The sequence below is a fragment of the Sander lucioperca genome, chromosome 1 (assembly GCF_008315115.2).
Source record: "Sander lucioperca isolate FBNREF2018 chromosome 1, SLUC_FBN_1.2, whole genome shotgun sequence".
NCBI lineage: Eukaryota > Metazoa > Chordata > Actinopteri > Perciformes > Percidae > Sander > Sander lucioperca.
Genome location: NC_050173.1, coordinates 18,421,357 through 18,435,857, shown reverse-complemented (window position 1 = coordinate 18,435,857; position 14,501 = coordinate 18,421,357). Strand labels below are relative to the sequence as shown.

Sequence of the window (14,501 nt, the reverse complement as noted above, 5' to 3'; positions counted from 1 at the left end):
AATCAATATGATTATTACAATGATTTTAGCAAAAACAAAAGTGATTTCCACATATCCTTCATTATGGGACAGTTCGTGAGTATAACAATAAGCTGTAAGAGCTGTTAGAATGTGCCGTTGTACCGCTAGAAATAAATGGTAGGCATTGACAGAGCATTGATTGGTAAAATAAATACAGTAATAATCAAATTTACACGATTAGCATTTTTCGCGAGCATTCCTCTTTTTCCTGATTTGCAACAACAGTGTTGCTTTTTGCTGTAATCTTTTTTTCTGCTATTCATAGCGATACATCATAACCTAAACTGACTAAAGTAGGCAGACCATGATGCATCCATTCGGTGTGGTAGAAGATTAAAATGTTGTGATGTGCCAAACGCCTCCTTTTATGTATGTATAAAATATATAAATATAGACAGTTGATAACCACCATCACGATACCCGTTATCTCTGATTGGGGTTTTGGGAGTTGTTCGAACCAGCCTATGCAAAAGAAAGCCTGGCTATGCTGAACTTTCTTCGTAGTACACCTCTCTGCTAAACATCAGCATGTTAACATTGTTATTGTAAGCATGTTATCATTCTAAAGAAAGCATTAATAATAATGTCTGATCCAACTGATTCGGGCATTTGCATTCTCAAATAAAGCTCCACCAGGTAATATCTAGATACATGCAGGGTTGTAGTGCATGTTTGAAAGGGGCTTTAATCTGGACATTAGTCTTGTTAAAATACTGATGTTAAACGGGTTTTGAAAGCAAAACAAGAAGTGTAGAGAAGAAAGCAAAGTATAGAGAAGAGAAAGAGAAGAGAAGAGAAAGTTAGACAAAATGTAATTCAATGACAGGCAAGCAGGGGACTTTTTCAAAATGTTTCTGGCACTCGCCATGTGTCTGGGGTGTATTAGCTGCTGTGATCAAGTCTAAAGAGTGTGAAGAATAAGCCCATTCCAGTGGTGTAGATGTCTGCTCCTCAGGGTAGGACAACTTTATAGTGTATTTGCCCCTGAGAGGAGTCTTGGGTGCAGGGTGAGGAATTGTGTGGGTATGTGTGTGAGTGTGTTGGTACACGCTGCACAAACAGTTGCACTGGTCCCTGCTGGTGTGGAACTAAATGTCACAGCTTGATTAGACTCACTGCTTTTGTTCTCTCTCTCTTTCTCTCTCTCTCTCCCTCTTTCTCTCTCTCTCTCTCTCACATGGACACATACTCGCTCTTGGATCTCAGGCTTTACCTTTCTCTGACCTACCCAAGGGGTCTTTGGGCAGATGTGAAAGTCCTAACAACACAGACAGAGAACAGTTACTGCCTAAGGACATGAAAATTACACCTCTCTCACACATAAACACACACACACACACACACACACACACACACACACACACACACACACACACACACACACACACACACACACATACACACACTTGTCTCTTCTTAATCTGTATCTTTGTGTATCTGTTAAACTTGTTGACTTGGCATTAACGTTAGGTACACACTAGCTCTGCAGCATATATAACAAGGCATGCAAACAGCTGAATAAGAGCAATGTTGGCACACACATACACACCACCACCAATGTCCTTGTACCAGCATTTCCTTTGTTGGTCGGAGCCTACATGACCGCTGAATATCAGAGGAGGTAAAATGTATTTGTCAAGACAAAACAGCATCTGGCACTCTTTTATATTCTTACTGTACAGGTGTGTGCCCATGTTTGTGCACAAACATGCATGCTTTTGGGATGAACAATGGTGCCAGGGTCAGCCATACTGCATATATTTCTTTCAGTGTTAGTGCAGAAATATAAATATTAGTTACATTTACATTAGTTACTTTCTTTCTTTCGGCAGGGGAATTCTTTAGTTGCATAAACCATCAACAGTAGTATAAAAATCTGTGACGCCTGAAGCAAGGAACTGTCTGTCAACAAAATAGACGTAATCCACATGCTTCAACCCGTAAGCGTCATAAATACATGACAGCAGGATACATAAATGAAATTGCCGAAAGGAACAACAGAACTCATCAAAACTAGCAGAGTGATTATCACACACACACACACACATCTACACTTGATCCAGATATACTGTACTGCAAGTAAGTGAATAAACAGAGAAAGTTCAGTTTATTAGTACAGTGATCATACAGTGAAGTAAAATAATATTTGTAAAACATGAGGATGAAAACTAGAGAGGGATTTTGAGATAGATGTGTCGAGCAAGAGACAGACAAACGGGAGAGAAAATGAGACAATGAGAACAAGCAAAAGACAGAGAGAGAGAGAGAGAGAGAGAGAGAGAGAGAGAGAGAGAGAGAGAGAAAAAAGAGAGACAAAGAAACAAATGAAAAATAATAAATCAATGAACCTATTCTGTGGCTGCCAGAAGGTAATGAAAGCTATTTATTAGCCATCTATCCCTTTCTCTGTCTCTTTCCTCCTCTCTCTCTGTCCTTTCTTTCTCTCTCTTTCCCTCTTTCTGCATTGCTTTTCCCCGCCCCCAGGATTGATACTCTCATCTCTCTCCACTAAACGCTAACAATTCCATTAAGCGCAACAAAACACTCATTTAGAGGTTACATTTGTTTCGCTCAACTTCGCTTGTCATCTGCATACCAACTGAGGGGCTGCCTGCCTCGGCTTGGATTCCTATTATCTGACATGACCTTTCTGCTTTAAAATAATTGGCGGATCATAATGGACTTGCTACTCCCCTTTTCTTTAATGACATGGCTTTATAGCAAGTGCACTCTGTCTCCTTCTCACTGTGCATTATTTATTCTAAAGCAAAACGGATAGCTGTAATATCTACATTTCCTCATCTATCATATCATATATGCAAACATACTCCATAACACTAGCCACAAGGCATCAAGCTGGTACTATATTTGCTAGTAGCCAGTGGAATATGACAACAACATAATTCAACTTAGCCAGTGAATCCATAAGCTTACGTGACATATCATATGTGGCTTTGATAATCTAGAGTATTGCCTCGAGTCATGATTAGCTTAGTAGGAAGCTCCACATTATTTCCTAAACAGTTCAGGGGACAGCCAACAGCCATGGGACCTTAATCATCTGAATCTGTCAAGGAATTGTACATTTACCTGCCTTACATCTCAGTGAACCAAAAAAACTCTGGTGAGGCATATGAAACAAGTTCTGCAATTTGCTGGTGTTTGCGACAGTTTGTGCGTTAAGGATTGTACTTAAATGGTATGGGTGCTTTATTTCATAGTTCATGAAAAATAATGGAATAGATGAGAGCAGCCAATGACAGTGGTGTTTTAAAGCTGGAGCAAATCAGTTTACAAGTAATTCCAGTGTTTGGGCCTTGTCTAGTTCAGGTTTTGTTTGGTAATATGATCAAAAGATTTCCAACCCTAAAAATTGAACATCCTGGAACCTTTGGAATAACAACGTATGAAAAACTGTAATTGTTGCTGGAGGTTTGACACCATTCTATGATGCAATCTAAAACTCAACAACCTTGGAGTCTCCACATGTCGACTTATCCCAGGTTTAACCAATATATCTCCTCTTAATCCAGCTAATAAACTGTACATCACAGTGTACAGTACAGTGTACAGTGTTCACAAGTGACACGTCACAATGAATTATGGCAATGGAATCAACTTCCTCTATGCAGCTACTTATCTTGGTGAAATTATCTCCATTTGCAGGAAAGACTTGCACAAATAGATTACCTATATGATGCCATTTAACTTTACATAATTTGTTGCCGTATCATTTGTTTGTTTGTTTGTTTTGGCATCTCCATAATGGTGAAAAATAGATCAATACTAATTGAAATACCTCAAACACAAATTCAATATTATACCCCTTTAAAAAGCACTGGAGGTCTGAGCTTCAGAGCCAGTCAAGCAGAAAAGACAGCAGGAGCAAATGTTTCCCACTGGCTGCCACTTACTACTAATGTTAGAAAAATGATAAATGAGTCTCTGCATGGCGTTTAGAGTCTACGTGTCTGTGTGTGAATGTGTATGTGTGCCAGTGTGCGTTTCCTTCCTGTAAAGTGTTGTGTCGCATGCCAACAGTTCACAGTGTGAACAGATGTTAGTCAGTAATGCCCTGGGTTTTCTGCACCGCAGTCAGGCAATTTTTTAGGGTCCTCAGCTCTGAGGAGGAGTCCGTGGAGATGCCTGAATTGCTTTATCGAGCGGAACACAACTAAGGACATGCAGGCTCGCAGCGGCTGCTAGGAACACACATAGACACGCATACACAAACACAGCACTCGCTCCAAGCATGTGCAATACAAACCCACAAATAGAGGGTATACAAAAACCCACACCTCTGGAATAATAATACACACAGACACACTAGGTGGAGGGATTATATCTCCAACCTGGCCTGGGAACACCTCAGGAGCCCCCAGTCGGAGCTGGTTAATGTGGCTCGGGAAAGGGAAGTTTGGGGTCCCCTGCTGGAACTGCTGGAACTGCTGCCCCTGCGACCCGACCCCGGATAAGCGGACGAAGATGGATGGATGGATGGATGGATGGACGCACACACACACACACACACACACACACAAAACTACAACACAAGGTACCAGGTAGCTCATGCTCGTAAACTGGCTTTCACCCTGACAGGCTTCTAACAGAGTAATGGACCCACTGAAGAGTGAATATGGTGCCTGCAGCTTAAAGCCCACAGGAAACCTTGTCTAAGAATATAGACTGTCATGACAGAAGAAACAACTTTAGAAAGATGAGAATAAGTTTTTCATGAAATATCAAAAAAGTGCTATTAGAGCTATAGTGCTATTGTCCGTATATTTATTAGGGGTGGGAATCACCAGCGGCCTCACGATACGATATCATCACGATACTTATGTCACGATATGATATTATTGCGATTTTAAACATATTGCTATATTCTGCGATATATTGCAATTTATTACCTTCAAATTTTCCCAATTTCAAATTATGTCCCCAAAAGGAAACTTTGTCAACATCTGTTATATCTAAAAAGATAAATTTCTCTGTTTGTTAATTTCACTTTAATTTTTTTGCTGCAAAATGAGATAACTGACCAATACGTATAAAATCATAGTTTGATAATTGGCGTCTGTGTATCAATACAGTATTGCCATGGAAAATAATACGATACTATGCTGTATCGATTTTCCCCCCCACCCCTACTATTTATGCGGGCCCCACACTACAGGATAATTAGGCAGATTGTGGGTTAGAACCCCTCCCAACAATCACGGGGGTGTTCCCGATTCAAGGCTGGTTTTAAAAGATTATCTGCTGATCTGTTTGTTAGTGTGATGATGGGGTTTTACAGACATGATCTGAATGTTACTGACTGGATCGTAGTCTCCCCAATATCGAATCATATATATCAAACATGTTTGATATTTAACTTTGTACAATTATGGCAACAGAATGAGCGCTTGTTTAATGTCATCCATTTAAAAAAAAAAATGTTGGTGCAATACAGCACACACAAGTGCAACCATCTGACGATGACAGTATGCCTCCATGTTCGTTTGTTTTCCGAAGTCACGTTTGATCACACTTTTTTTCAGATCCACGGAATCACCACTCTGAAATTGTTTACTGTAAAACGTGTGTCGTCCTGCATCTTGACAGACTTGTCTGGTGTATGTGTTCTTACGATTTAATTTGATAAAAAAACATTATTATTTTTAATGAAAATATGTAAAATCTTTTGTTATGTCTGTTGTCTCCCATGTTTTTTAAATCAGTTAAGATTTGAAAATCCTTGTGTGCACCAGGCATTAACTGTCTCCCTTTTTCCTCCCAATGCAACTACCTTGTCTGCCATCCTTTCTTTTTACCTTGTACCTTATTATAACACCTATTCACTCAGAGCCAGCAACTACACTCTATATTTAGCTGCTGCCTGTCACTGAGACCCTGATGAAGGAGAGGAAAATGAGTGGTGATGTTGAAGACCATGGGAAAGGTTAGCACTGTCTCTTTGAATAGCATCAAGCTCTCTCTGATCATTCATAGTTATATTGCAGACACTTATATCTATAGTTAGGCTTAGAACAAAAAACAAAAGAACCCGTTGGAATCTGCATAAAGGATAGTGTCAACCAAATAAAAATGAAAAACAAATAAAAAGGGCTAAGTCATAGGTGAGCTATCACGTGTGCGCAAAAAGGAAGACAAATGCACATCTGACGTTTTAGTTGACACTCATTGACAAATTTGAGCGCACACAGGGATGGATGGGAACTCCAGTGGCATTTAGTGAACTGTCAGCAGCAGATAAAAGCTTAGCTAAGCCAATCCTATATATATCTGATGTGATAATCATAAGATGATGCAACTATTAGACAGCAGACTTGACAGCAGTCAAGCCATTGCTGGCACAGGCACATCTACACACAGCATTCTCACAAGCATAAAGAAAATTCACAAGTTTAGATAAAACCATACTAACCAACCAGACTTTTAACATATACTGAGGACACTGCAATTTCAGATGATGTTGCCAGCAGGGGTGGATTGGGTACTAGAATACTGTACTAAGTAAAAGTTCTTATGTACAAATTTACTTTAAAAAGTAGGTCAGTTAAAATGTACTCTGAGTAAATTTTCCTGAGTTACATTTATAAAAAGAGGGGGGGGGCAGTTACACATACACTAGTGGAACACCCACAACCCATAATGATGGGATCCTTAATTTAATTGCATTGTTGTGAATTTGTACTGTTCACTAAATAGTAGACCTGGCCCAAGTGTGACCGTCGTTCTGCACCCTTCCCACCTGCTGACAGCTGACCCTCAGCTGCTGAAGGTAAACATTTACAACAGGTATCTCTTCTGGAGTGTCGGCTGAGTTCAGAGCTTGACCTTTATCGAGCTCTGCCCTCCTGCAGCAGCAGACACACCTGCAGCTTTATCTCCTTTGTTCGGTTCCATTCTCACTCCTCACTACTGAATGTGACTTTTGTTTTTATTCTGTAATGCATGTGACTTAAAATGTGGCAAAGTATGATACTTGTGATTGAAAGTATTTAAGTAAATTAGAATTACAGATCTTTTAAAATACTACAAAAACAACTACAAAACTACAAAAAAACGTCTATGTTACAGCAAAAAAGAGTAAATGTAATCTGTTACTTCCACACTTGGTTGCCAGTAAGGAAAAGTAACTAACATTATCGTATATATATGAAAGTGGCAGGCCGTATGCTGGGTTCAAGTAGAAGATGAAACTCATCCAGGAGTAAAAACTTGCTGAAAAAATATGTATGTAGGTCAAGACCAGCTATCTAGATGGCTCTATCAAGACAGTGTCTCAGTCATTTGGTTTCTTAGCTGTTTCATTTAAAATGATTGACTAACTTGTCCAAAATCACAGGAATAATATACGTGAATAGTGACGGCTTGACATTGGGCTAATAAGCCAAACAAATCAAAGTTAAGAGTAACAGGAGGAGAACAGTGTGAAAAATTAGCTGAAACCATAGAGAAATCAATGCAGATACATAAATATATGTTTAAAATTGCCCCTCGGGTATGTAATATGTCTATTTCATTCATAAAATAACTTTACAATATGCGATGTGGTTGTACGTCAGTAGCCTATATTCAATTACGTCCCTCTCCCATTTAGTGCCCGGTTTTTATTCCTTTCAGTTCGTGTTTGTGTTGGCCTACTATTTTCTTTTCCCTTGTCCCCCTGTACCTGTGTAAACCGTTCTTGGTTTATATATATATATATATATATATATATATATATATATATATATATATATATTTATTATCTAATCAATAATATTAATAAAGATATTATTACGTTGGTTGCTACGACAAACTCGTAATGCTTTGGCTCGTGACACAGTGACAGTGATACCCGGTTCATCTCGCGATACATCCAAAGTAGGCTAAGTTACTGTATGCTACACTTGAAATGTAACGATGCATCTGTAACGTATTCTCTTATTGTAAATTACAGATTTTTTGTCTGAGCAAAACATTCATCGCAGCTATATATAATGCTAACTCAGTAACATAGGCCTATATTGGGCAACACTGCACCGTAAAGAAAAGACCTTTACGACAGCAGGTGTGGTAAAAACACTACCGCTTTTGTCCAAAGGGGCCGCAAGAATCAACACAAACTGAAAGCTACATATTGCCACTTTAACTAATGACACATTCATCTTAGTTTACATTTATTAATTTTAAATTCTGTGGGTGATTACAAAAAAATATGCTAATTGACAAGTGGAAATAAATACACTAAAGTCTGGGTACCTGAAACGACACACAACAGCATGTATTAAAAAGCATAACAGGATACAAAAAAAAACTTTTAATAGCAAAAATACTGTATGTGGCTCACAAATAGATGTACAATTAAGGTGATAATAGTCAAAGTATCTGATTTATGGGTCTCACATGTCTCTTTCTGCAAAATGAATTGAAGGCTATGGAAACATTCTGAAACAGTTGATTGAGTTTTTGCTATAAGTATCATAGTGAACAGTTTCACATGATGGTGGAGACTTGTGCGATGATTATTCACAACATACACCATACACATGTAATCTAATATATGCTGCAGAGTTTAGTTAGAGTATGCATTTGTAACATCTTTCTAAGGTGACTACCATGTACTGTAAATGCTGAAAACTCAATTACCTTGTCTTTGTTGTTGGTGCTCGTGTTATTTTTAAATCACTATCCCGGTATTTTAACAAATAATAGAACTTCAACACAAACCCATGAAGAAAGCCTCTAAACTTTCACCAAAAAGTTTCATCTGAGACTTGCCAGAGCAAACAGAATAAACTGGGAAAGTTAAAAGTGTCTTTTTTTCTTGTGTGTTCCATTCCCTGCCCCACACCCCACCCCCTCGAGGTTGTGTACTAATGCAGTAAGCTGCCTGAGGGATGCAGGGGGATGCTGAATTTATATTAACCTGACTCTTTGACATCACAGCAAAAACCTACAAACCCAAAAACCTACCCACACGCACACGCACACGCACACAACCCCCAAAAAACTTTGTACCAAACTTTACTTTTACTCAGGATTTTTACTTACAGAGAGGCAACGCCTGTAAGAAAGAGAATGTGAAGGGACAGTAATTTAGCAAATGGAGAGGGGCAGATATTGAGACGTTAGCATTAAATCCAAAATTAGCATGCTAGTGGCATACATCTCCTCTCCTCCATCCACTCTTCCTTCATCTTTACTCCCTCTTTCTGTTGAGAGATCTCTTTCCCTCAGTGGAAAATCATTTTGGCAACAGAAAGGTCAGACTTATAAATGGGGAAGATAATTAAGTATTTTGAAGGGTTTCAGGGCTGTGCTTAATATGCTAATTGATGCCATAATATGATGAAAGGGGTTCCAGGAATTGTAATACTAAAGCTTGACCCATGTCTCTGTTGCAAAGCAAAATCTCTAAGGGGACTTTTTCATGACCATGTACAGTATATGTGTGGGTGAAAGTATCTGCTGTCACACCCTCACCAATGTTGCCAAAGTTGTTGATGTGTCTGTTACATCAAGCCCTCAGCAACTATCATGGTGTGTCGGTGCTGTATGTGAGAGTGTGTATGTTTGCCAAGAGTGTTATCATATTCTCACATCGGTATGCCACGCGTCTGTCTGTATAGTATGAGGGTAAAGCTCCCCACAAGCTAAGTATTATTGTACCCCATGTAACACCTTCGATGTGTACATGAACATGTTTGTGAGTGAATGTGTATCTGAGTGATTTTGCCTGCAACCTCAGTGTTGTCCTAATCTATCCAGCTGATAAATGCACCCCACAGCAGGGGAACACTGTTCTTTTCCAGTAGCATCCACACACTCCACAGATCTGAAGAGAAAACACCCAGGGTGTGTGTGTGTGTGTGTGTGTGTGTGTGTGTGTGTGTGTGTGTGTGTGTGTGTGTGTGACTGTAATGTTACGGTCAGCGTGTCATGAAGGACGCAGAGCCTATTGCATACAAACCTAAGATGCAGACTTACACGTACACAATCTTGTGTATGTTTGATAAAAGCGGCGGAAAATTATGAACCCCAAAGTCCCAGATACACACAATGAATCTCTTACCTGACAGTGTAGGACATGCACACACACACACACACACACACACACACACACACACACACACACACACACACACAAACACATTTGCTCCCATGTTTTTGCTTTCCACACAATAACCAACGACACACACATAAGATGGGGATAGTGTGTTACCTAATACACCCCCCCCCCCCCACACACACACACACACACACACACACACACACACAAAGAAAGAAAAACCGGCTTTGCATGTTACCTGATGCTGCTCATGCTGCCTGCCTCTGATCCCAGCTTGCATCTCTCCAGCTGGGTGGCGACAATCTGACGCTCAGCCTCAAGTTCCCTGGTCAGGCGCTCAAACTGGAGCTCCTGAATAGATAAAGAAAGACAACGTGTGCGTTAGACGGAACAAGAAAGGGAGTAGGAGAGAGAGCTGATGAGATACCAAAACAAACAAACACACCAAAAAATCTTTCCCATCTGATTGGTCATAAGTGGGAGAAGGATAGGGTATTACAACTATTACAACCATAAAACTTATATTTCAATGTACTATAAATAACCTTTTAAAGCCTCTCGACAGCATCCGAACAGTATTTCCATGTGGATAGTAAGTGGGACTGCATTACTTATCGTAGAAGAAGTGAAGCATTGTCAGCTGCAGGTCATGGAAACAGCTTAGGGCTGGAAGACAACTATTAAAAATGAAGTGTGATCATTAACTTGAATGTGATTGACAGGTGAGAAAAAGGTATGAGGCAGAGTGACTGGTTGAAAGTGTTCTAAATGTGTGAACAAAAAAGCCCTTTAATCCTATCGGCTGTGTGGTGCGGGAGGGTTGCCAACTGGAGCAGTTGAAGCACTCCTGAAACTGGGTTGCAAACTGTAAATCTGTCAAAAGAAGATATTTGTGGGATTCCTTCATGAAATGTGTTTGTTATTCCCAGATGAGTTGTTTTCCTGTTTGGTTCAACAAAGAAATGTTCACATTAAAAAAAGTGACACAATCTTAAAAAAAGAGGATTACAATTTAAAACAAAAGCGTATTTTTTCTACAGGGTAGCTGGTAACAGAACTCCTCTGACAAAACATTTACTACAAAACAACATTTACTGGCTGGATTCTCTCATATTACAGTGCAGGATAAAATTTTAGGTAATTACATTTTTGGCACTTGGTATACAAAGACAGTAGTGGTCTTAGTGGAATAGAGGGGGAAGAATAATACCAACTAATAATACCAACCACATACTTCAGACACGCAAATTACTTTGCAATGCAAATTATGTAATTCTACTGTTGACATTGAGGAAACAATGTCTACTGTCATGATCATTTCTCAGAGTTGTAAAGTTCAGTCTCATGGTATTAGCCACTGTTGTACAGTGTGTGATAAGCACTAAACTTAATGGACATAGTATTCAAATTGGACTTCATGGATACACCAATGCAATTTTTTATTTGAACTCAATGCTTCTGCTGGTCTACATGCAGCCTTAAATGATATTATGTGTGGCTACAGTCTGGCGAGTTGCATGTTCTTTCCTATCAGGTTACACACTGCCAACACACTGTTGGGAGCTGCTTGCTGAAGGCTGTATGGATGGCTGATTACCCCTAAATGCATCACTCTTAAACCAACCCTCTTTGTGTGTGCATGTGTGTGTGTGTGTGTGTGTGTGTGTGTGTGTGTGTGTGTGTGTGTGTGTGTGTGTGTGTGTGTGTGTGTGCTGATGCATTAGCTATTTAACTGGCTTACTGTTACAGTTACAGTTCCATATCAGTCATCTAGCTATGAGCCAGACAGATGAGATTTCAAAACAGCAATCACTGTGTGTAAGTATGTGCATGAATGTGTGTGTGTGTGTGTGTGTGTGTGTGTGTGTGTGTGTGTGTGTGTGTGTGTGTGTGTGTGTGTGTGTGTGTGTGTGTGTGTGTGTGTGTGTGTTGCATTCAAGTTAATCTCAGCCACATGGAAGCAGATCAATAGTGCACTGAACTCCACCCCACTGAAGATGTTGTGTATGTACGACCGAGTGCATGTGCGTGCGACACCCAGAGAGAGAGAGAGACTGCGTGAGCGAGACGTGGAGAGAGTGTATGCTGCTTTGATTGGTTTTCTCAAAGCCATTTGAAGCTCTGAATGTGTTGATCCCCAGTCGCTATCTCAAGTCTCCAACCTCAATCCCCTCTCCTCCCCAACACTACATCGCACAATGCAATTCATCTCCCTGCCTCTCCCTCACCCCTTTTTTCACACACGCTAACAGCAACCACTTACTCATAAATATGCACTCTCTTTCCCTCTTTCCCTGTCTTCCTCTTGTACACACACACACACACACACACACACACACACACACACACACACACTTAAGTGCCAAAAGCAAGCCCCCGACACATCCATATGTAGTACTAGCAGTAGTAGTTCATTGATCTCACAGTAGGAAATTCCTTTATCTGTGAGGGTTGAAATGATATATGAAAATGTGTCAGTTTACTGCAAGTTTTACATAGAAATTGTTAATAAGTAAAACTTGTGTTATACACCACTAGCCAGGCACAGTCCTTTCTTCCCACACTTTTTTTAATCCTCCATTCACCCAACCTCTCCTTGCTTTCCTCCATGTATTGCTCTACACTGTCAGCAACTCCTCTCTAGATTGTCCTTGCTGTAACTGCGATAAACCTTGTACATGTGAACAACAAAGTAGCAGGTTCCGCCACCCCTATGATTTGCAAAGCAAAGTGACGCACAGAATTTGAGCAGAGTCTATTAAACCCTCTGGACCCGTAACTCTAAATTACAGCTTTGTTTTACAGCGAGGTGCCTCGCTTCAAAGCCCCGCTCTGCTCCCCACAGCAGACTGCTTTGTCGCCTTGTTTGCCACTGCTGCAACCGTTTTAAATCCTCAAGGTGTAAAAATGCAAATCCCTGCACCTAAAGTAGCATTATGCTAATTGATGATATATAATGCCTCAACGGTAAAGTATCTTAAATGCCTTCTAAGGTAACATGGTAATGCTTGAATGCCAAAACAGATGGGAAACCTGTTAGGCCAGTTCTGTATTGGGGTAAAATATGTTAAATTATGCATAACACTTATTTCACACATTGTATTCATTCAAATCCTTTGCCTAAGGAAATGGTAATCTGTTGATATGTTACGATAATTGATCCATGGTCTATGAGGATGAACTGCTACTGACAAAGACTTCCAAAAGCACATTCACGAATTGGCCAAGGGATAGGACCAGTATGTCTACTAGATGAGTGAGTTTACTTACTAACTTGTCCAACTGCATGCAGCTATGCATTCTGATTAGCTGAAAAAAGCACATCATAAATAATTAGTTTGGGGTTTTATCTAGAAATATTGATGCTAAAAGATCCTCTGGAGAGCTTTTTTAGACACAGAAAACTTGGATGTCTGTGATTTGGAAACTTACACCTCTCTCTTTGTATTGTATAGTATGTACCACTGTACACCACTGTGTTGCAAACAGCAGTAAATTCAGATAGAAACAGCTGCTGTAACCATACCAGAACAGTCAGCAACGCTTGTTAAATTTTTACACACTGTCATAAATACTACACTTAGGAAATAAAAAAGAAATAAAAATCATTAGCGACTTAACATCAGAAAGTCTCTGTAATGTTTTTGAGAAGAACTTCTTTTGTTGAATTACATGTTCAGCACAGCACACATCTGTCAGCTCAATAACATTTGACTCAGTAAAAGTGTACTCACTCGCCAGTCTAAAAAGGAGCACAGTGAATTCAACCTGACAGGAACATAAAAACTACAGATGGAAAGTAAATTATTATGTACTAACAACATTGTAGTAAGTAAGTGAGTAAGCTGGGTCTTTTCTGAACACAACAACAACAGAAAAAGTCCTTGTTCTAAGGTACTGGCATACTGTATATGTAACTAGAATTAAAAAGGAGCATACACAGGGAAATGAACTTGCCATGCCAGGATGAACTGAAAGACTGAGAGAGGCGTGAATTATGGGAAATACAAAAACACAGAAAGACAGAAAGGTGAGTCATATCATACTATCTGCAGCACACAGCTGCAAATCCATTGTACTTGGACAACATCTGCGAGCACACAAATTAATGCAATAAGAGAAGTACAATTATAGACAAGCAGTCATTTCATTGTCTTGCTCTACATTTAACAAATACAACCAAGCTGTATCTCTGGTGAAGGCAATTCATCTTCTTTTAATCTCCACCACACTTTAAAATGTTTCCTGAATGTCATCTCACCAAGAACAGTGCAACAATTGCTGATGCTGGATCACCAAGGAGAGGATCTGTCATACCAGCTTTTTTGATCGTGTACTTTATGAAAACCCTGCTGTTCTGCTGATTCCATAAGTTGTAACCTTATTGCTAAACAATTTGTTGTGTGTGTAGTAGCAT

General features: G+C 39.7%; 1 protein-coding gene across 6 annotated transcripts in view; it reads right to left on the bottom strand.

Moving 5' to 3' along the window:
• ctnnd2a (catenin (cadherin-associated protein), delta 2a) overlaps positions 1-14,501 on the bottom strand; it is a 270,891-nt gene that overhangs the window by 174,404 nt on the left and 81,986 nt on the right. For all 6 annotated transcript variants that reach the window (XM_036006801.1, XM_036006802.1, XM_036006809.1 and 3 more), the window contains one exon: positions 10,323-10,435. In XM_036006801.1, the coding sequence (XP_035862694.1) occupies positions 10,323-10,435 (113 nt within the window). The remainder of the gene's footprint in view (positions 1-10,322; positions 10,436-14,501) is intronic.